The 23,710-nt window shown below is 48.2% G+C and overlaps 1 protein-coding gene across 7 annotated transcripts in view; it reads right to left on the reverse strand.

Moving 5' to 3' along the window:
- Positions 1–23,710, reverse strand: part of DOCK4 (dedicator of cytokinesis 4) — a 352,254-nt gene that overhangs the window by 79,227 nt on the left and 249,317 nt on the right. For all 7 annotated transcript variants that reach the window (XM_039862789.1, XM_039862785.1, XM_039862784.1 and 4 more), the window contains 6 exons: positions 22,157–22,238; positions 21,173–21,343; positions 16,776–16,968; positions 8,780–8,907; positions 6,806–6,940; positions 1,133–1,231 (listed from right to left, as the gene is read on the reverse strand). In XM_039862789.1, coding sequence (XP_039718723.1) covers positions 1,133–1,231; positions 6,806–6,940; positions 8,780–8,907; positions 16,776–16,968; positions 21,173–21,343; positions 22,157–22,238 — 808 coding nt within the window. The remainder of the gene's footprint in view (positions 1–1,132; positions 1,232–6,805; positions 6,941–8,779; positions 8,908–16,775; positions 16,969–21,172; positions 21,344–22,156; positions 22,239–23,710) is intronic.

Here is a 23,710-nt window from a genome sequence, read left to right on the forward strand (position 1 = left end):
TCAGCCACATGGATGTCTGTCTGTAGAGTGGGTAAGTTCTAATGCTTTTTATCAGTTTTTAATTCCAAACTCAAGAATGAACGTAAGCATGAAAAACATGATATTTTCAGGCTTGGAAATATGCCAGTCAACTGACAGCCCAGAGATTACATCCGCCTCGACCTATTCTTTATTTCCTATGACTCAGGCTTATCAACTACTCCAAGAGAACTGAAAGATTCTTCTGAGATCATACGACCTCTTCTAGGTTGGGTTAAAAGTCAAAGATAAGTGATCCTTATGCACTGTCTCTATTTCGACAATCTACGCGTGTCCTCTCGGGCACCGGGAGGCTTCCAATCGTGCAACAATCAAGCACGGTGGGGCCGCGCCCACCCTCTCTCACTTCCCACACCCCACACCCCAGCATCTCAGGGACCCTTCTATTACGAGGACTGGCACGTGACGTCATCTGGAAAACTGCAGAGATGGACGAGAAATCAAAGTAAATAAGGACGGGTGGCAGGTCGTTTCTCCGACCGAGGACGATGAACTTCTAAGCATTAGTGAACATCGTGAAGGAAGCATGAAAGTTCCCTAAATCTCAGAAAAGGTTGGATATTTATAAACTTGGCATCGATTTTTTTTTTATTTAATGCCAGTGTGTCAGACTAGCGCAGCGTATTGATTAGACCACAGCTGATAAAGAACAGCAAATACAACCTGCCTCCTTGGTCCAAACGCTGTAGCCAGAACTTCTCACTGTGGTTTTAGAGGAATGAAATCAGCTAATGTATTTCTACAGAGTCCCTCACCCTCCATTAAGGTAATACTTCCAAGTCCGCTCACCTAGAGTTAGTCTATTTGCCTTGGTCTCATAAGTGTTGTTATTGTTTCTGGTTTATTGCACTGTGATGACAGGTGTTTTAAATCCTATATTCTCGTCCAAAATAAGAGTTGATGACTTTGCTTGAGCACAGAAATCTCAAAGACACAATATAGATGAACAGATGTGTGGATGAAGCTGAGAAAAAGTAGCTTAGAACGTAATGGACACAGGTACGGCGACCGTGAAGGATGACCCGAACGATGATGAATAACAAGAGATGCTCAAAAGATAGATTTAAAAAGCCTTTTTTTAAATGTCACTTACCTTTAGTTCTTCCTTTGTATTGAAACTATCAAGAAGCTGTTGATAATGCCTATCTGTCATTTGTCGTAATAGGGACAGGAGACAGGCAACAAACTCCCCCTAATTTTAAAAAAAAAAGCAGGCATTTTTTTTGGCAAGGACATAGAGAACATCAGTAACTTACTTGAACTGCCCTCAGACAGAACACACACACACACACACACACACACACATGAAAGAGCTGAACCACTCACCCTGTGAAGTCTTCTTAATCTAAATTAACCATATATCATAGTCCAAATTTCTCCTTGAGATGACTATCACTATCTTGGCATACGTACATTTTTAAATTTAGAGTGGACTATTTCACCCGGGTGAAAGCTTTGCACTAGCGAGGTAGCTCCACACACGTAGGGCAGGCAAGGCAACGAGGCTCCCCACTCTCCATTAAGCATTTCCTGTGCCTTCATTCTTTATATGGTTTGAGCCTCATATCAACGCTATGCGATAGGGGGTATAATACCTATTTAAAGAAGGTAAAATGTATGTCCAGTGGGCTAAAAAGCTGGCCCAAAGTCACACGAGTAGAAATTGGCAGAGTGGGAGGTATCTCTCAGTCTTCCTGAGCGAAGCGTTTCCTGTAACTCTACGATCCATTTTTGAATTCACGCAATCTTCTCTAGCTCAGCTTGTCCAATATTAACTTAGTTTTACTGTGGGAATTTTTTAAATACAAATCACCTTTAAAACACTATATACCACAATGGCTTACATCCGCTTTATGTACAGACTGAGCATAATGGGTATTTCTACCAATATCTATAAATAAGATATTAGATGGCTACAACAAGTCTTCAATTATACATACACGTGATGTTTTCAAGGAATTCCTTACAGAGTTCACCTGCATTTTTCCCCTCCCTGAACCACAAGCCCAGAGTGCACAAGAACTTTAGACAAGCCTGAGTCACCTGCATTACACCCGGTGCTTAACAGAATTCAGTGCAGAGAAGCACTGATCCACTGTAAGGAACTCTAGAGTCCAATTAGCTGAGACTCCAAACAAATGGCCATATGTCTACTTTATAAAATCTGCTTCCATGTACAATTAGATTTTTGAAAGGAACTGATTACAATGGTACGTTTCCCCTCCTCTAGAGAGAGCATTTTAAAGTTCAAAGAACAGTTGGTAAAAGAACAAAAAATACAACCCTTGTAAAAATAAGGGTTTTTTTTTGCCGTTATCTGGAATTACGGTACAGAGGAAGCCGGTCCTCCAGTTGGTGTTACTGGAGGCAGCATGACAGCCAGGGCATTTAGAACAGAAACGCTTTACCGCGACATGCTGTGTGAACTGCTTTTACCCACGGAATGTCCGGTTACGGTGGGCACTCATCTGTAAACACTGAAAAGTGGCCGATGTGGGATGCACGGGAAGCATCCTGCCCTCGGTGAGAAGAGGAGGAGGAAACTGGGCAGGTCTTCAGTGCCCAGAGGGACCCGACTCTGTCGACTGTGCAGAGTACATTTCTCACCGCAGAACTGTTAGAACAACCGCGATACGACGATCGCTTCCGCAGTGATAATGACATCGCTGTGACTATCGTGGCCACCACAGCTATTGAAACTTATCGGTATCATTTAACCATTTTTACAGATTGGATGAAACTCTCGCATGAACTTTGAGATAAGTACAATTATTATGTTTTTCTATTTTAAAGACATAGAAACAGAAGCTAAGAGATATTAGGTCACTTGCCCAAGCAGGAGAATTGGATAAAAACTAGGTCTGTCTCAGTACTCACAAAAAACATCTTAAAGTATAAAATCGAAGGTGCCAAATACTATGTGTATGTTTCCTCGCCACGCTCATCTCACGGGCCTTGAGAGCTGGTTTTCACACAGCAAGGACACAACATAGCTACTAATGGAGAGAAAAGTTTCACTTTATGTGATTTTCCTAAAATTCAGAACACTGGGCAATCGCCCCATCTGCCCTACCCCCAAATCCATCCACAGACGTGACTCGCCGCTTCTCAAGTCTCTTAGTTTGCAGTGGTTACTATACTGTGAAGGCTAAACGGCCGCACCTTCATGGACCCCAGAGAAACTCGGCACACAAGCTGGCACCCATGTGCGGGTACCAGGCACTCGGAAAAACTGTTTAGCTTTTGTCCTCAGGCAGTCCTTAACCACATGACATTCGCTATGATTTTGTTTGTTAGGTCATCATAATTTTAAAACTACGTTGCAGCTGCATTGCCAGGAAGCAGTAAAAATAGCACTGTCAAAACTATAAGGAATAAAACATTCTTCTGCTGGGAGATGATGGAGGATATATACTTGTCCCCATTCCTCCTGTTGACAGAGGAGATATACTTGTCCCCATTCCTCCTGTTGACAGAGGAGATATACTTGTCCCCATTCCTCCTGTTGACGGAGGAGATATACTTGTCCTGTTCCTCCTGTGTTGACGGAGGAGATATACTTGTTTCTGTTCTTCCTGTTAAGTGCAGTGCAAAGCCCTGGGTATTATATATAAAACAGACAGAAGATGACTCTGAAAGGTGGAGAGAGACAGCAGACTGGCTAGGGACCGTGGGACAAGGAAGGACGTGGTGCTGAGTTCTCTGGGGTTTGTTTCTGCCTCAGGTGTCTTGTACCTGGAGCTGAAGCAGCTGGCCACCCTGAAGCGCCAGCAACTGCAAACTACAAAAATCCCCCACAAAAGCCTACTCTCTTTGGCCAATGAACCGGGAAGGGGCCATTCAGCAAGACTCAACTTTTAACAATAGCTGCTCTATTTCAGCTAAACACCACAAAAAACTGGTCTCACCCACACCTGCAAAGGCCCCGTGAGGAGCACAGATTTCGACTGTCACAAGGCTGTGATGACGCACCCCAACCTCTCTCCGGAGAGTGTCAGAGAAAGCCAAACAGGGCACAGCTCAGTGTTAGTAAAGATGATTCAGGAGCTGGACTTCCTCCTCGGTCTGGCCGCAAGGAGTTGGCACCGCCCCCAACCCCTGCCAAGTGGAGTCACATAAAGCCAGCGAAAGCAGGTTTAAACAACATCCGGTCTTGCAATACAAAACGTCAAGATTTCAATGGAAAAATCACTCATTCCAAGAACCAGGAAATTCTCAAATTGAATAGAAAAAGGCAATTAACAGATGTCAACATTGAGATGATAGAAATGTTAGAAAAATTTGACACATCTTATATAAAAATTAACTCAAACAGTTCATAGACTTAAATGTAAAATATAATACCATAATACTTGTAGGGAAAAAAAAAATTAGGAGGTAACCTTTAGGATGTAGAGCTAGACAAAAAGAGTTCTTAAACAAAAAAAAAAAAGATTCATGAAAGGAAAAAGTGGCCTTCACCAAATTAAAAACTTTTGCTTTACAAAACACCATGTAAAAAGGATGAGAAAACAGCCACAGAGTGGGAGAAAATATTTGCAAACCACATATTCAATAAAGAACTAGTATCAAGAACATAGAAAGAACTCTCAAAACTCAACAGCGAAAGGCAAGTCGATGAGCAAACAGGAAGAAGGCGTTTTCTGCTGATGAGGAAACATGCATGAGAAATAAGTGAGAAGTTGTTCGGCTTCATTAGCCGCGAGGGAAATGCAAATTAAAACCACAATAATTATCACTGTCCACCTATGTAAATGCCACCTCCGCCCCCCAAAAATGTGACAGCAACAAATGCTGATGAGGGTGTTGAGAAATTGGATTATTCACACTTTGTGCGTGTGAAAACGGTTTGGCAGTTTCTTAAGAAACAGAACATGCAACTACCATACAATCCAGCTACCACACTCCTGGGAATTTATCCCAGAGAAATGAAGACTTATGTGGACGTGACGCTTGCACACAAATGTTGACAGTGGCTTTGTTAGTAATACCCAAGTCTGGAGACACCCGGATGGCCTCCAGCGGGTGATGGTTAGACGCCGTGGTACATGCACACCCTAGAAACCGTGGAGCAACACAAGGCGACACACTCATGGACACACGACGAGCTGGATGAATCTCCAGAGAAGGATGCTGAGGGAAAGGTAAAGCCGAGCATGCAAGGTTATATACCGAATGCGTCCAGTACACGACATTCTCTAAATGACAAAACGATAGAAACAGAAGACAGGTTTGGGGTGGCCTCGGCTGGGAGGCGGTGGAGACGGGAGGTCGGAAGTGGGTTTGGAGATGAAAGGGGAACGTGAGGGATTCTCGGGGTGAAGGGAACCCTCTGTCTGGGCCGCCTTACTAACGCTAACACCCTGGTTGCGCTATCACACCACTGTCCCATTAGGCGCTGCCCCGGGAGAACCGGATGAAAGGCGCGTGGACTTTCTCTGTATTATTTTTACAAAAGCATGTGACGCTACAATCACTGCAAAATAAAAAGTTTGACTAAAAAACATGAAAAAGTAAATAAAAACGCCCCACGCCATCAAACTCGTGATGAACCACAGTGATGTCGGCATCACCGACACATTTCGAGCGTTCGTGCACCGAGGACCAAGCGGTGTGCAAACACGTGGAGCCGGCCTGGTGGGTGAGGCGCCGTTCTGCACACGAAATCCCGCCAGGCCGGGGAAAGTTAACCGTTTGCTCTGCTCCTCTTTAAATGTACAGTCACTACGGATATTACGGCCTCCGTGTGTACTATCTTCCCCTGAGCTTGTTAAAGGAAGAGGTCGGCTTTACTTTCCAAACCCGAAGCTTGGCTTCCTCAGCTCTGAAAGCAGACGAAGTCAAGTCCATCGCCAAATGCCGCCCAGACACTGTCGACCTTGGCACGAGAGCCAGGGAGGGCTTTTTATTCTTCTAAGTAAAAACAAAATTTTATTTTCATCAGGGTCTAGGCAAACATTCTTAACACAGGGGTTTTAAAGTCTACTACTTGTACAAATAATGGCCAAAAAGGCTGATATTTTGGTAAATAATCTATATTTAAAACTATAGCGTCTACTGACATTTCTGAAAATGATATTTGGAAGCATATTCTTAATTAGATTTAAAAAACATTTTTGGGCAACTGAATGTGAGTTTTAAATAGAAAATGATCTATCCATCCACACATCCATCTCGCTCTGTACACACAAACGCACATAAGTATATATACTATCGAATGTTATTACTATGCTGTATAAATCACATTCGACTTATAAAATAGTTGAGTTTGAAAGCACTTTAGAAATTACCCAAACTTTCTCATTTCATATCTGAAAAAATTGAGCGCCACCCCACCCCATCCCCCACCAAAAATTAGTCTTAGAGGAAAATTCTGAACTGGAACTTAGGACCCCCGACTCATACTGCTCTATTTCACTGTTCTCACTTCCGTAAGCAATGCGATGGACGGAAAGAGAATGGAAAGTCCTCAGGCGGACGGAGGATACGGAATCACAGGTTACTTTAAACCGGGCGAAGCGAAAGCAAACACTAAATGCGGCTTTCGGAAATTAAACATGTCTTAATCCGAGCTCTTTTCACAAAGATGCTCCTTATCCTCGTTCCCTGCTAAAATGAAGGCAACCTCTCTGTACCCGAGAGGCACACAGGTCCCTCTCCAAGGACAGGCTTCCCAGACTCTCACAGCCAGCCGCCCCCAACGAGACGGACGCTTTCCCGAGCACGACCACGCTCTGCCCCGTGTGCCCTCTGCTTTAGGTCTTACGGTGACATCCTGGAACTGCAGGCGCATGGTGGAGCTGGCCGGCTGAGGCCGGCTGGTGGTCTCCAGTATCGTCCTCAGCAGGATGTCCAGCAGGCTGGCCACGATCACGTCTATCTCCTCCAGCACAGACGTTTCCTTAAGAGAAAAAAAAAACAACGTGTTCGGGAAATGGTGGCTTCGTCTGTATATTAATCTCTCTTCAACAGAAAAAGCACATTTCTCGAGTTGGAGAACTCGAGAGCTCAGACAGACCTGGACCTCACCCGAGCCACCTGAGTAGATGACCATCTCTTACAGACAACGAAGGCAGGAAGAAGTTAACAGCTCACCCACAAGGACGTGACCTGGCTGTGCAATGGGGACCTGGGCTACAGGTAAAAAGGTGGGGGGCACCCTGGGAAGCACGCCAGCTACGCCACTGACACGGTATGACCTCGGGCCGGTCACGCTGCCTCCCGGGCCTGACTCCTCCCTGCAAGTCCTCTTGGCTCTAAAAGGCTGCGATTTTGTGACCCCAGATGGCGCTTACAATCACAGTCACGTTGCCCGAGTTACACGGGTCATTTCCCCAAACTCTATTTTAAGTGCAAATGACGAGTCCTAGAAAAAAATGATTTTTTAAAAGACTCCTACATGAAAAGATTAGCAAAACCCTTCAGTTAGGTGACCGCCAGGAGCTAGAGACCAGAGCTCATGTCAGCGGCCGCGGTAGGGGCCACTTGGGATTCTCATTACAGCTGCCCGAGATGAAACTGCGTTTGAACGCTCCCCGGAGATTGCTTTTGCAAGAGCAACGTCTAGAGGGTGTGAGTTTGAGAGCTTTGGGGCTGGGATTTTAGGACAAACTCTCTTACACTCATAAGAAAACTCCCAAGATTTCCTCCTCAGAGCAAGTGCTCCTCTGAATTCAGGTCAAGTCCAACCACTGACCACGACTTCCAAACTGCGGTAGAAGGAGGTTAAAGAGTCGCCCGCACTGCCCCGCGTCATCATTTTCCATTTTCTGCAGAGAACTCTCTCGCTTCACTGTTTACTCTCGGCAGTTACTTCGCAGGAACATTCTAACCGGGCACAGCGCAGCTGCTCCTCCTGGCGCAGAGGGAACTTTAAAGCAAAACGAATGCTGGCCCCCACCGCCGCCCACTCCCAGCTCAGCCTCGGGGCCTGGGGCCGTGGGGACACAGGAATCCATCGTCCCTCCCCCACGCCAGTCGGCACTCACTGCCGGACCCTGCCTCGCAGAAGCTGGGACAGATGAGTGTAACGCTGGACTGACAGCCACAGAGTGACAGACAGGAGCAGGACATCCTTCAGAGGCAGCCTTCCCATCAGACCCCTAAGCCCTGACATGGATGTCAGAGTTGCCCCATTCATAAGCCCACGTGTGATTTTTCTCTATCTGCACTGCAACGTCTACTGCAGGGGCATTGCTTCAAGCGTCGGGAGCACCGACGGAGACTCCCAAAGCCGCAGTGAATTGAGAGGTTCCTGTCGGGGCCGAGTGTGGCTAGACGCCCCGGTCCCCTGGGTCTTTCCTTGGCTTTCACAGTCTCCACGGGACCAGGCGTGAGGGCCACGACCAAGCTCTGAGCAGCACTGTTGGGCAGCGTTTCACAAAACAGGCCCCCAAAGGTTTCGCTCTGCAAGCTGTAATTTATTCTTGCCACAGAGCCTTCATCATATCAAGATGAAAGACACAGGTGGGAGGCTTGGAGCATTCTAATTTTTCTAACCGAGGATTCGGTTTTTGAAATACAAGTTGAGGAAACCCAGGTTATTTGCGGTTAGAGCAACCCCACAGGTTTAAAAAAAAAAAAATCCTTCAGAGGAAAAGCAAAAAGTCCAACCCAGGTGGAAACAAAAGTGAGGGTCTCGGGGGGTGACTCTCTGGTGTGGCTGCTTTGAAGACATCAAAGATTTGATTCCCAGAAGCCGCTGGATGGGAACTACACACCACAGCCTATATTTACTCACTGAGCTGTTTTTCTTGATGAGACAAAACACGTTGCTAAGGATACGCGCGCACATGATCAGGTCCTTCTGTTCCTGCAGGTGCATGTGGAGGTGATGTAACACGACAGGCAGGAGGATGTACCTGGAGTCTGGAGAGAGAGGCGGAGTTAGCGTCACCCAGCCGGTGCCACGTGGCCGCAAACGAGCCCCGCCCACTCTTTAACTGTTAAATCATCAACACGGTGGATATTGAAACACAGTAGTTCCTGTCCCCGACCCACGATCCCTACGTCCGAGAGGCCCTGACTCTCTTCCTGAAATCGATTTAATTGTCTCACCTCCAGAGATCGCAATGGCACGCTTCTCTTGCTATTTCGTGATTTTTCACTGAGAGAGGCCATCTCATTTACTGACTCCTTACCATGGTAGATAAGATTGAGTTTATTTTTCTCTCCCCTTTTTCTTCCCAGCTTCTCGAAAGAGTTGTATCATCATTTCTGGCTAAATTAACAACTTGCGTTTGCTGCCATTCTGACTTCCAACTCTGGACCGATTAGATTTTTGTTCGTTGTTGTTGATCTCTCTCTGAGAGCTTTCAGAAACGTATTCCTAGTAATTCAAAACGTCACGATTACGTTCCTTGCCTTGGCCCTTTCAAGCCATAAACGCGTATCCCTCAGCTCGGAGAATTCGCCTTGAATTACTTCTGGGATTATTTCCTTCCCTTTTATGTTTTTCTGTCCTGTGTCTAGAACTTGGACTATATCCATGACTCTCTTAAACTATCTTCTACTTTTCTCGAATTTTTTTAAGTCTTTTTGTGCAACTCTCTGGGCAATCTTCTTACTTTATCCTTACTTTATATCCTGCCACATACTGAATCTGCAAGAGTTCCTTCTTACTTCCAAGGCCAGTGTCATGGGTGTGAGACCCGTGCAATCACACGCGCGGGTCCCTGTGTTCATTCGCAAGGGCCCCTCACCTGGTCTAATGCTCCGTTGCTGCCATCAGGAAATTCGTAATAATTTTCACGGTGCAGCCCTTCCCAGTTATTTCTCTGAGTGATCTCCTTCTACACCTTTTCATCCTATTTCACTAGCCTACTATTTGTCTCTCTGGGGGAAAGCAGAGGCTATTTTTTGACGCATTTATTTTCTCACTGAATTATCTTTTTCTTTCGAGTTTATTTGTTTATTTCTTCATCGTGGTCTCCGCCTTTCACCTCAAAGCCTTTTTTCCCAACATCTGGTCATCTTTCATCGTCTAGTCATCTTGGCCAGTGAGGCACTAAAATGCTAACTGGAAAAATAAAACAACTCAGCCCAGGCACTCAGGGCCTGTGAGGCTTCCAGGGAGGGGCGGCACCCAGAAGTTTTATCGGGGGACCCCCCCAAATTTCAGAAACTGAGATGTCTTCTCTTGGGCTGGTCAGTTTCTCTACGGAAGAAACAGCCGACCTCCTCTGTGGAGAGCATGTGCCCATCCTCTTTAGTAACTTGAAATCGAGAAAGGACGTGGCTGCCAGGCCTCTCTGTTTAATGCTGAGGCCCTGTCAGGGGGTGCCTCATGCCCCAGATCAGCAGGGTCTGAGCCTCCTGCACCCAGACACAGCCCATTCAGTTTCTCCGCAGAGTAAACCTCCCACTTTTTCTGAAACAGAGGAGGGGATGGGGGCAGGGTGAGGTGGGATGCTAACCATTCCTTCTCAAGCATTTAAAACCAATTTTCATATTTCTAGCACCCTTAATCTTCAGAGATACCTGGCATCTTCAGCTCCTGATCCTTCCCGAAGTCACTGAGGCATCTGTGGTGTTGTGCGAAGCGGTTGGCTCCTCGGCCCCCACCCACCCGCCAGGCCTGCCTGCCTCCGAGTCCCCTGCTCTGCTCTCAGCTGCCACTCATCTCTGTGAAAACCGTTAACCCCTCAGAGGTGTCCCCATCTCCTCTCCCATTCTTCTGAACTGGTGAACTTAACACTTTTTCAAAAAAAAAAATCCCCTTCCTGGCTGCAGATGCAAAAACCTTTTCAAAATTTTAGCAAATCAATCCCAGCGACACAGAAGTGTGACTTCATGACCAGGTGAAGTGACTCTGTTTAACATCTGAAAAGTCATATTCGTACACCTTCCCCAGGGAAGAATGACAATACAGTTGATTCTTGTTATTCATGGCAGTTAAGCTCTAAAAAGTTGCTGGGAACAATGAAAAGGCAAATACTGAATCATTTCTCTTAGGGGAAAGACATACACCTGTCCAGATCTCACATGCATTACAATCTTAAATCCTAAAAGCAACCCGTCCAGGTAGATTCTTTCTTTATTTTATAAGGTTCGGAAGCGTTAAGTGAATTTCCTAAAGCCGCCCCATTAACAGGGGCCAGATTTGGGATTCCAGCTGTCACCTGGTCCCCCGGCGAGAGCTCGTTACCCCGCACTGCTCCCCACCCCTGTCATCTCTGTACGAGGGTGCAAATGAAGGCTGAGCACTGCCTTGTTCCACCTCAGCTGGGGACGTGTGCACCCTGCAACTCAAATTTTTCGCTCCTCTGTGCACGTCCACGAACGACTGCAAAGTGCCACAAACATCAATCGGGGGTGATAAGTAAATTTGAGTAGGTGAACCCATGAATAATGAATTTTGACTGTATATGAGTCAATAACTGGAAGGCTTATATTGATCCCTAACTTGTCATGAAATAAGTATTTGAAATAGTAACGTGATACGCAGTCTAAAAACTGACTCGCGCAGCGTATGCTTCAATCCTTTGGGAAAGTCACAGTAAGTATGCTCCCTGGTCCTGAGTGTTTATTACTCTGCAGGATGTCGCAAGCACAAAAGTGTCATCGCTCGGCCACGGTGAGCCTCTTATTCATGACTGTGGCCCCCAGCAAATGGCCCAGCCCCTTTCCCAGCTCTGCTTCGTATTCTAAACGTTGTCATCCGTGCAACAATTCAGATGGCTAATTCTTGGTTTATAAAAACCCATGTGTCTTATAAATGTTTGCATAAATCATAATTCCACTTTACTCATTCAAGAAAAGATGGATAACCTAAATAACTAATGATTAAAGAAATTAAACTTGTTAAGAACAAGAAAAATTCCAGGCCCAGATGGCTTCTATGAAGTCTATGAAGCATTTATGGAAGAAATCAGATCAAGTCTACATGAATCATCCCAGAAAATAAGATAAAGAGAATACAATTAACTCATTTTATGAGATAAGCATTTCTGATGCCAAAATTAGCCGAAGACATTACAAAATAAACTACAGATTGATACCTCTCATCAACATAGATGCAAAAATCCTTAGGACGTTTTATCGAAATCAATCTAGTTTGATATATACATACACACACATACATATAACACTATCATTAAATTGAGTTTATCCTAGGAATGTAAGATTTAACAATTAAAAGTCAATCGATCAATGCGATTTGTGGTAACAGCAACAGAAGTAGGAAAAAAAAGTGTCAAGTTCAGCATCCATTCATGATAAAAACTGCCAAGAAGCTAAGAATAGAAGGTAATTTCTTCACACGGATAAAGGGCATTAGTGAAATGCCTATATTTAGCTAACATAATGCTTCATAGTGAAAGATTAAACGCTTCCTCCTTAAGAGAAAAAATAAGGATGGACAGTTTCACATGTTCGAGTCGACACTGCCTTGGGTTCCTAGCCAGTACAGTCAGGTACATGAACAGGTAAAAGATTACCTGATTCTGTATCCTAAAGAAAATCATAAGGAACTCAAACAGGTGTGCACTGGGCAGATGCCTTTACCAGCGTTTGCCTGATTTCTGTTAGCCGTGAGGTTTGGAGTCTCCTGTTTCTGTTCATTCCTGCGGCCGAGCCGCCAGCACAAGGACATCTGGCCTCGGGTTTACCATCAGAGCGAAGCACGTTAAGTCACGGGCATTCTTCCCCTTAAGAAAATGATCGAAGAAGAGTAAAACCCAAATTTGTGCAATAATTCATTGCTGGCTTCCTTTAAACAGTGAGCCTGACCGGGGAAACCTAACACTGATTTGTAAGTCAATCGCTTGACAAAAAGAACCGGGAAAAAGAAACGGAGAGCTTGAATGACAGGAGACACCGCCTCGTGACGTTTAATTAGAAAGGAAGATAGTCCATCTGATCCGTCCCCTCGGCCATCGATTTCTGGAGATGCATCTGCAACCGACTGTTAAGAGAACGGCTGCTGCAGAACAGTCAGTCAGGTAGACAAATAACTAGTGTGCGGCGTATAGAAGAGAACACATGACCATCTAGCCGGCAGGTTCGCCTCTTCTCCATTTCTGGGGCAATGTCGGCCAATGCAAATGACAGAGTCAGTGGGTAAATGCCAAACACGCTGACTGGCTAAAATGCTAATTCTCACCTTTAAAGGAAAACACCAGGACTCGTCAACAGAGTCCAAAATAAGAAAGCCCACGGGTGGGCCAACGCGACTTTTCCATATGCTTCAAAGCAGAATCGGCTGTGCAGGCTCTCTCCTGGGAGGCTCAGCGCACGCACACGGCCCATCTCAGACACAGCTCCCTGTGCTGGGTGTCCCGCTGCGTGTGTAACGGAGCGGCGTTGGGTTCTGCTTGCACACACGTGAGTGCGATGGGCCAGCTCCCGCTAGTAATTCCCTGCGGCTGTGTGGCTGGGAAGGAGGAGAAGCAGCTAAGGAACCTGGGGAGATTTATGCCTTGGAGTTAATTTTGAGGAACGTCATAATCTTTGCTTCCTCTATCAACTAAGCTTTTTGGGGGTCCAACTAAGGACCCCCGAAGTCAGCATCTGTCCAGGAGGGAGCGAGGTCTGCGCATCTTGTGGTGGCAAGCGGGGCTGCCGGTCGCTCTCCAAACACTGCGCCCCAGCGCGGGCTGGACCTCAGCGGGACACCCGGCAGCTGCTCCCCAGTCTCAGGAGGCGGAGGTTGTAAACCAGGGATGGTCTGCAGAGCTGCTGGATGCGGAGACGTACCAGCATGGCAGAAAAGCTGAAATCGGAGCCAGATCAGGCCTTTGTGGTCAAAACCACCAGGAACCGAACTACCAGTGTCGTAGACAGCAACAAAACCTGCGCCCAAGGCCTTCGGACCCTGGAGGACAGAGCACACTCAGAGTAGAAAGGACGGCGAGTGTTTCAAGCAGACGAGGTCGGGAGCCAGAGAGAAACACTGGGAGGGGCTAAGGGCGATGCCCGTGTGCAGCTCACAGACCTCAGCCCCCAACTGACTGATGCACCTGATGCCCGCACCACGGGGAACCCTCCCCAGAGTAACGCCACGAGGAAGGCGAGGTCCCCCGAACGGGCATGTGTGTAGAGATGCTGAGAGACAGATGGCCCCTCCGGTGTGGAGCTCAGAGGAGAGGTCTGGCCCACAAAGGTGACAGCAATGGCTCACTCAGGTCTCCCTGCTCCATGGCGCCCCGTATGTGTCCCCAGCTCGACTACTGCCATCTCTTATCATAATTCCTCGTTGAAAGTCTGCTTTCATGCTAGACCGTAAGCCGACGGAAGGCAGCGTCTGTTACCTTTTCCGTTTGCTACAATATTTCTCACGTAATACCTAGAGTGGGGTCTGCCCACAATGAACATTAGTTAAATGAACGGAAAAGGAATGAGCCAGACCACGAGCTCTGCCGGACGTGAGAGGCGACAGAGGGCGCGCGACACTCCTGCCTCTGGGTTTAGCTTAGATGGGCAGCGAGCTGGATGCGCGTGGTCACGTCCCTTCCCATGTGTGGGCGTCCGGCCTGGACCGCCCGAGAACGCGGCTATGCCCAACACAAACCACGGCACCGGAAACAAGACACATCCCGGCCCCGCTCCCACCCCCGAAAAATCTGCGCAAATGTGGACGAGTCGCTTGTAGGACATGAAGAGCCTCCCCCTCCCCCCAGTCATGTGCTTGCTCACGACAATCAGTGCGGGAACGCCCCGAGGCGACACAGGACAGCAAAGGTAAGCGGGGGCCTGGGCGGCCCCGGGATGTCCATTTCCTTTCAAACGCCACAGAGAAAACATAGGGTCAACTATGATTTTGGCGAGGCCTATTTTTCATCTTAAATTCTATTTTCAGAGGGGATGCATTAGCCAAAATACCCAATTTTATCTTTGTCTCTTCTAGGGGAAGATGGAAAATTGTTTTCCAAAGAAGCCCCTTTCCAAGTACTTCTCTAAGAAGCTTCACGGTTCCTAACATGGTTTTAACCAATATATACCTTAAAAAAAAAAAAAAAGACAGCATGCGGGCAAATCTCTCACCCCGGTCCCGTCTGCCCCGACAACGCGGTGCCTGTGGCTGCAGCGAGCGTTGAAGATGCCCCCGCTGCTTCAGCGACGAAGCGGCCAGAAGCCCGGGCTGCGGGGTGGCCTCTGGAACCCACAAAAGGCAGGAGACCGGGTTCTCCCCTGGACGCCCCACAAAGGGACGCAGCTCCACTGGCACCGGTGACAAGCATTTTGAGTCTCTGCCCCACAGAACCGTGAGACGTGGAGTGTGCGGCGCTCGGCGGACGGCAGCTGGAACCTGTTCCGGCGATTCTGCGCGTCCCGCCGTGCCCGTGGCCACGCAGCTCCACGCTGTCCCTTTCTCCCGCTCGTTAGGCCTAAGCTGCCTGTTCTCACGAGCTGTGCCACGGCCCTGGTTGCGAGTCACGCTGTCCCCTTAGCCACGGGCTGGGACATCCTGCCCTGTTCTTTGACACCATCTGCGGAGCCTGCCACTTGCATGGCACGTCTCCTCTTCCCTCCGACACCCCATCTTCCAAGTAGACAGCTGCGCCCCATCATCCATGGCTCAGAGGGGCAGCGTGTAAAAACCTCTCCGAGAAATACCGTTTCTCTGGGATGAGGTGGGTTTTTATGGGGAGAAATCAGAAGGTGGAACTTACTTTTATACTATTGGAAACATTGTTTATTTCAGAAAAATAAAAAAAACTGACGGTCCATCACCAGAAAAAAATATAAACCATGATAAATTCACTCAATGGAATACTTTACAACAGTAAGAAAATGAAAGAACAGTAGCTACATCTAGTGTAGCATGGATAAGTACGACGGTATAATTTTAGCCAAAAAAGCACTCTGCGGAATGACACACAACATAATGTCACATGAAGACTAAAAGACGAAAACATACTATGCTTTTATATCTATATAATAAAGGCACAGAAGACAAGAATGGAAGTCTCAGAGAGTGGAATTTCTCTGAAGGAAATGAATATACACAGTAGACCTGGGTGTAGCTATAATGACGAATTTCTAAATAAAAGACCTAAAGCAAATACTTGATATTGTTAAGATTTGTTAATGATTTACTCGCATGTTCTATTCTTCTGTATGTCTAAAATGTTTTACAATAAAAGAATGAGAAAAAAGGTTTGTTTACTATATTTGAAACCCTATTTCAAACGTATTATACACACGTATGCATGCATTCATATGGAAAGATAATTCTCAATAGAATAATTTTTTTTATATTTTATAATACCGATAGAAACTTCTTAAACTCTATGAGATTATATTTAATCTCAGGAAAAACTAGAAGAAAACAAGAGGCAATGGGATTTAATAAGAGATATGACAAAATCAATTTAGTAACTGCTAACTTAGTCATTTTCCATTAGCATAAAATAAAAAAGAACAATCCAACAAAACCTTCACCCAGTTTCAGAGCACAAATTGATAGAAATCGTTTAAGAGAAAAACAAGGATCGAATCAGACCCCTGTAAGCATCTCTGGACGAAAACTCTAAGTTTTGTCGAACATAAAAAGAAATAAAATCTGTAACGAGAAAGCACGTCCTACACCACAACTAGTTGTGATTAGGTCATAATTTAATCGTTAGGGTTTTCATTCTCTCCAGAAATAAAGTTTTAATAGCCACGTTTTTGTACTGGGCCACTTGATAACTTTATTCTACCATCCAAGCACACGAGGCTTTGGAGAAAGCAGTTTCCGGTGTCCTTCCTGGAACTGCTTCTGCAGCCCCGAGGCAGGGAGACGTGGCACCCACCTGGGTTGGTGTAGAGCTGGCTTTCCACCGTTTTGCTGATGCACTGCAGTTTCACGGCCTGCAGCGCGTCGTCCACGTGCATGATGGCCGGCAGGCTGCCCAGAGTGTCCTGGACCACGTTGGCCACCTCTCGGACATCAAAGAGCTTCAGCAGCTCTGAGTACACGGCGGGGAAGGAGCTCAGAAACACGGCCTGCAGAGAAAGCAGTTTACGTCAGCTCCCAGGTGTGCCCTGAGAAATGCACTGTGAACTGTAAGTGTGAAGCTGTGATACATTTTTGAGCGATAGGAAAACCAATGTCAAATATGTCTGGTACCTAAAGCTAAAAGGCTTGCGTTTTTAAAAAAAAAAAAAAAAGTGTAGCAAAAGAGGACAATTTGTTGAAACGTGCGAAGGTGTAACATAATAAAAACTGGGAAATTTGGAAAATCACTGACATTAGCAAAGTGAATGGCAAAAACCTCCACGGAATCAGCAGATTTGCTGCAGGATCGAATGCTCGACGGAGCCCAGGAACGTCTACACCCATATTTCGTTTCTTTTTTGGAGAAGCTTTCTGAAGTTCTCATTTAAATCTCATTTACCCCTAAAAACCAAACGCATTAATTCCCTAAAGCAATTTACGATTAAAGGGAAAATAAAAAACAGGGCAGGGCATGAGAAGACCTAAATTATATACCGTGCTTGCTTGGCCTATAACAAGTCATTTTAGTCCCCTAGGTTTCAGTTTGGTTATCTGTAAAAGGAAAAGATCATCAGAACAACCCCTCGGGTTGCTTCAAGATTGTAACCCCAGAACCGTGTGTACTAAGAAAAATATTCATGATATAAAGAGAGAAACCTGATAATCGTTTTTCAAGGAAAAAAAAAAAAAAGATGCTATTATCGAGTCCTAAGGGACACGCTTCAAGCATGGGCTAAGACCACATCAAAACAAACAAGGTCTTTAAAATTCCTCAGAGAGAGAGCAGGGGAAGGGCAGGTCGCCAGCCCTGGCTCTGCTTCAGCGGGGCAGGAGACCCGTGTTCCCAGCGTGCCGAGACTGAGCGGCTGGCTGGTTCGCCCATGACATCCGACCCTGCGGAGAGCAGGCCGAGTCTACATGTGCTGACAATTCAAACCCGGAATCAAATTCACATTCACAGATTTTGGTATTTATCGATAAAGCTGCAGCAAAAATATCTAGAAGAGCCAAGACCTGTTTTTGATGCTAGAATCATCCATAAGCTTAAGGTGCTATATTCTTTTTGAATCTTAAAAACGATAGATTTACTGGAATGAATTTAAAATTAATAACTTGGTATTCACTGTTAAAAACTATATTTATGGAACCTTCATTTCACTCTGCACAGAGTTGAGTCAATACAGATAAAGTTAAAAAAAAAAAAAGTGATCGCAGCTTTCTAATTACTGAAAAGTCAACTAAATCGATTTTCCTCAGGAATCCTTTAATTTATCCATGAATTCTTTATTTATACCTTTTCAAAAAAAAGGCATTCAAACGCCTCTGCAGTATGTGATACATATATTAAAAAAGATAAAGGAACACACATCTCGTGATGAGGGCCGAGAGACAGCTGTACCGGAACATCTAGGCTGAAGAATGTTACTGGGGGAGAGAAAAAGTTCCATTTCATTTTGACCTTCCTGACAGCAACGAAAAAAAGAGAGAGATAATTATTCGGAATTTGGGGCGGGTTTGGGGCCTCAACGCCTCCTGTCATTCCTCTTCCTCTCTTGGAGTTCCCGGGGTGTGGACTTGTCCCCGGATGGGAAACCAGGGGTCACTGCCACAACGGCTAAGTCCCCTGCGGTCCTGCTGGGGGGAAAGGGCGGGGAGGGTGAGCTCCACAAGACAGAGGCGCTAGTGAGCGGGGCCTGGGCCAGGGGGACTCAACGAGCCTCCCACCGGGGCCAGGATGGCCAGATCTGTGGGACAACTGTCCACTGGCCCAGCACAAAGACGGCTAGGATGGCCGTTCTGCTTCTAGGACAGGGAATTTGCCCTGAGTCAGACTTCCCACGTGGAAATGATGCGAAATGCAGCAAAGAAGCCGGGTTCTGCCTTGAAGGCAGCCCACGAGCACAGTGCCGCAGGGGACAGTCCCGGCCCTGGGCGTGGCCGGCGGAATCCTAAGGCAAACCTCACGGCCTCGGTTCCCTGGTGCTGTCCCCACATTTACATTATGATACAAGGCAAAAAGGATTCTGCAGCCACAATGAAGATTCCTGACGAGCTCATCTCAAAACACGGGGATTACCCAGACGGGCCTGGCCGAATCACATGAGCCCATAAAAGAAGTTTTCTCTGGCTCAGAGATGAAAGATCGGATGTACCATTGCTGGCTTTGAGAAGGGAGGCCACCTACCAAGGAGGGCCAGTGGTCTCTAGAAGCCGAGAGGACCCTTCTCCTGCCCCAACCCTGGCTGGTAGCCGCAGGGAAATGTGTCAGTCTTACGGACAGAAGGAAACTGGTTTCTTCCAGAAGCCTGAAAGATCTTGAAAGTGGATTCTTCCCCAGAGCCCCCAGATAGGCCACGAAAGCCAACGCCTTGATTTTGGGGGTAGGAGACCCTAAAAAAAAAGTCCGCCATGCCTTTGGACCTGCAGGACTGTGAGCTAATAAGCAGGTGCCACTTAAAGCCATCAAGCATGAGGTCATTTGTTATGTGGCACAGGAAAAGCGACACACGGGGTCAGTGTGAATGTGTGGGGTCAGAGAGGCATGTGACATTCCCTCTCCCCCCAAAACAGAGGGGGGCAAAGTCCCTCATTGCTTAATAAAGCAAACGAGCCCCTTCATTATTTCACATGAACTTTCTCTTAGCACCAAAACTAAAATAGAATTAGCGCATCGAAACGCACAAGCGTGGGACATTGCACGCACTGAGAGAGGGCGACTGCAGGCGAGCTGACGAAGATGCTCGGGAACTGGACGTACACACTTTACACATCCCCTCTCAGCGAAGAGTAAGGGGCAAGAAAGGAAGAAGCAAACGCGATTCTGTGAAGGTGCTCAAGTTGTCAAGTCGTTGCACTGTCTCGGCTGAGGGACGGGACTCAGAATCAAGGTGATCTGTGAGCAGATAGAAGAAGACCTGCTCTGTGCCCTGGCGGACCCACGGCAGCTCGCGTCACCCCGGGGAGACGGCCGGGATTCTGTGGAAACACGACCATGGGGGGAAAAAAAAGGAAAACAAAACAAAACAAAACAAAAACGTTTCTTGACTTTCCAAGAAGAAAAAAAATCTCAAGTCCCTAGGAAGGGAAGGCGTCTCATTGAGAAACCACGACTTAAGGTTACTCTCAAAAGAAAAAGAATGTTTTTCAGATGTGAATTAGGTTAAGTTTTGTCCCTGGAACGGGCAAAGGTTGAAAAAGGAAGATACTGAAATGAGAACTCGAACACTGAATAGCTTCTGTGAACGTGGTGAAGTCCTGAGAACGGTGACATGCAGGGACACTCGAACAGCCCGCCGGGCTGCCCTTCTCGAGTCTGAAAGGAGGGTGGGCTCATGCGCAAATGGACACGGAGGTCTCTGGCAAGTCACTCAAGTGCAGGGGCCGACCCAGTGACAACAGAGGCCAGAGGGCTATTAAAAGAGCTCGAACCGTATCTTCGCCCGGAGGCGAGATCAGGCTTCTGGAAAGAGGAGAGTGACAAGGGGAGCCCCTCTCCTCCGCCTCCCCCGCCACGGTCAGCAAAGGGAGGGCTGGCCTGTTGCTGGCGTTTGGCCAGCATCGCGAGTGCTTCCAAATGTCACCAGGCACCAAGTTAACAAAACTCTGAGGGACCTAGTTTCATCCTCCTATCTCCCATCTTACGCCCCAATTCTCGACACTTAGAAGTTTCTAGTCTTCGGGGCTGGTTGCAAAGAGGGTGCTTCTCCGTCTGACTTGTAACGACTTGTAACCAAGTCGTTAGGATTCAATGAATATAGGAAGGATGAAGAAACGTAGAGAAAGATGCACAGAATTCTCTCTCAGAACCCGTGCTGTTTGGAAGGTGGATGAATCCTGTCCTTAGACGAAACGTGTCATGCGAGGTCGGCGCCAGGACGGCGAGGATGACGTCAGATGACGCGGCGCCAGGCCTGGGAAAACGACTCCGGCCATCGGCCGTGTGAGACCGTGGAATCTCCTCTGCGCGGCGGGCGGTGACAGTGACAGAGAGTCGCACCAGCGGCACGTGTGCCGGGAACGGGACCTGGCCTGACCTGGCACACCCACGGGCGTCTACTCGGGGTGAGGGCAGTCTCGGCGGGCACCCGGGCCCGGGGACCGTGGCTTTTTGGGGGATTTCCTTTGGGTTAAGTCTATTCACACAGTCGGTGAAGCTACAAGGACACGCTGTGCTCGTTTTTCTCCTGTTGGACGGCGATGAAGAAAACTCACCTGTGACTGAGAAAGCGCCCCCGACCCCTTGCTCTCCTGGGACAGGAAGAAGCGGACGGACATGAGCAGCTCCTGGATGCAGCAGCGGAATTCGTCTTCGTTCTGCCCGCCCGTGGCCAGGGAGAAGAGCCGCCGCGACTGAACTATGTACTTGAAGATGTATTCCTGCGCCTTCGACAAACAAAAACGCAACTTCGCTGTCCTTCTCCAGACAGAGAAATACTGTTTCTATCCTCAGAGGTCTCGAATTTTAGTCAACAAGAGAACCCGGTTTTCCAAAATGATTTTGCTTTGCCCGTAAACACCCTTGCCAGTATTTTACCTTCGGTCAGACCAAAAGGATGCATTTATGAGGAACAGAATGCGTACTTGGCTGCTTTCATGTGCTGACGGAGCAGACGGTGGCATGCAACGACGGGAATGAGGGTGGCATGCAACGACGGGCATGAGATGGGCGGGGCAGTACTGGACAGTCCCTTTAAGAATCGCACTCCTTGAAGATGCTTGCGAGTAAGGTGTTAGCATCTCCGTATACGACCGAGCACACAGGGCACAGAGGTGGGGACACTTAAACCACGAGACCCAGTGAAACTACAGGCTTCCTCATTATGACCCTGCTAAGCCACCCAATTCTCTGAAAATTTAGGGTAAAAAGTTCTAAACGGGCTCTGCCAGGTGCCAGAAGCAGAGCCAGGAACGGCCAGGCTTCGCCGCCCACCCGCCGTCTTCTCCCTCCTGCCATTGCGAGACGTCGCCTCAGGGGTCACGGAGCCCAGAGCAGTGAGGGGCCCCCCAACCCCGAGCAGGCTCCGCCAGGCGGGCCTGGCAAAGCCCCTCTCGTGCCGTCATCAGCAGGAGCAGCGTGAAGTGAGAAAGCTTCTAGAACCCTAAGGTCAGCAGCAGGCCCTGCCCGCCCCGCCCCGCCCCCTGGGAGGGGAGCCGCCCGCTCGGCCGCCCGCTTGGCCCCGTGGGCCGCGCTGGTACCTTCAGCACCTCCTGGATGTGCTCCTGCCGCTCCACCTCCGTTATCCTGTCCACGTACCACTTGAGCACCTTGATGAGGTCCCTAAAACGCGGGAGGAAAGTGCAGAAGGGACAGCTGGTCTCATTCGCAAGTAAACGCCCACGCGTTGCTCAGCTGGGCCACGTGGAGGCTGCTCTTCCCATCAGCATTCGCACCACTACCCCTTCCCGAAGCTGGAGAGAGGAAGGCCGCCACCTCCCAACGCGACCCCCCCTCCACCGGACATAACCCGCGGGCCCTGCTGCTCTAGAAACGCTTCCGAACGGGTGAAGGCAGATAGCAGGGCAAAGGACGCTGGCCGAGGGACGGCCTGGCCGCATCGTGGACAACTGCCACCTGCGATTCCGTCCCCAGTGACCATGGAAACAGCTGCACGAAATACTCTGCCGGAGGAGAAGGGGTCCGGGAAGGATGAAGGCAGCACACGCCCCACTGCAGACCGCACGCCCCGGATTCGCCGAGCCAGTGCTCCGGCCCGTGGGGAGAACAAGCCTTCAGGGCAGTGAGCCGCCTCAGGAGACGCTCCAGGAAAGCCGGGCTTCGTTTTCTCAAAACGCAGAAGTTGAATGAACACTCCCCGCCTCCACAACAATTCTCAGGTCTGTGGCCGTGCTCCCTTTAGCTTTGGTGGCCTCTTGGTTCCCAGGACACAGAGCGATGCTCTACAAAGCCCCCTTCCTCTCGGCCAGGGGAGAACACGAGGGGGGCCAGCAGGGGGCGCTGCTGAGAGCGCCATTCTGAAGACTGTGGGTGAGTTTCTGCCCACCCACGGCCGGAGCCCATCCCGCCGGCCTTCTCTGGCTGTGAGGACCGATTACGCCAGTCTGGACCGTTAGAGACACCCTCGTTGTTCTAGCTTCCACTGACGAGTTCATCCAGAAGCAGCGACCCCCTCACGCCAGGGCCCACACTGTAGGCCGAGTGGCTGGACTGGACCCACAGTCGAAGCTACCCCAGCTGTTCCATTGTACCCTCTGCAAAAATCACACTGACGGAGGTTCAGGTCTCGCAGAAATAACTCACGCGTTTAAAGGCTGCAGGCATACATTTTAACATGCCCTCGTAGGGGAGGCCCACATTAACGGGGTCAAATGTTCCCCTAATGGCCACCTTTTACATATCCCATAGGTGGGATATGTATGGGATATACATCCCAGACTCGGGGGAGGTGGGGGGAGGCTAAACCCTGATTGATTTCACGCTCTTTTAACAGATCTCTGGGATCAGACGATCGTGCACGTACGTATCCATAGGGCCTTAAGGTATAAGGTGGAAACGTAGGCAGAATAGCGGGGACAATAATAGAATATTGGGGTACATTTCAGGGCTGCATTTAGCAGAGCCCAAGACCAAGAAAATGTACAGGACAGAAAGAAGGAAGCTGGTTGACTTCTGGCAATTATCAGCTGGGCTGCATGGAGACAGGGACCAGCTAAAGCATGTCTTATTCACTCACTCAGGCATCGCCTGCACAATCTCAGCTGACGGGAAGGGATGAGCAGTTAGAACGGCCG

Source organism: Pteropus medius, unplaced genomic scaffold, assembly GCF_902729225.1.
Source record: "Pteropus medius unplaced genomic scaffold, Ma_sr-lr_union100, whole genome shotgun sequence".
In the NCBI taxonomy this organism is placed as follows: Eukaryota; Metazoa; Chordata; class Mammalia; order Chiroptera; family Pteropodidae; genus Pteropus; species Pteropus medius.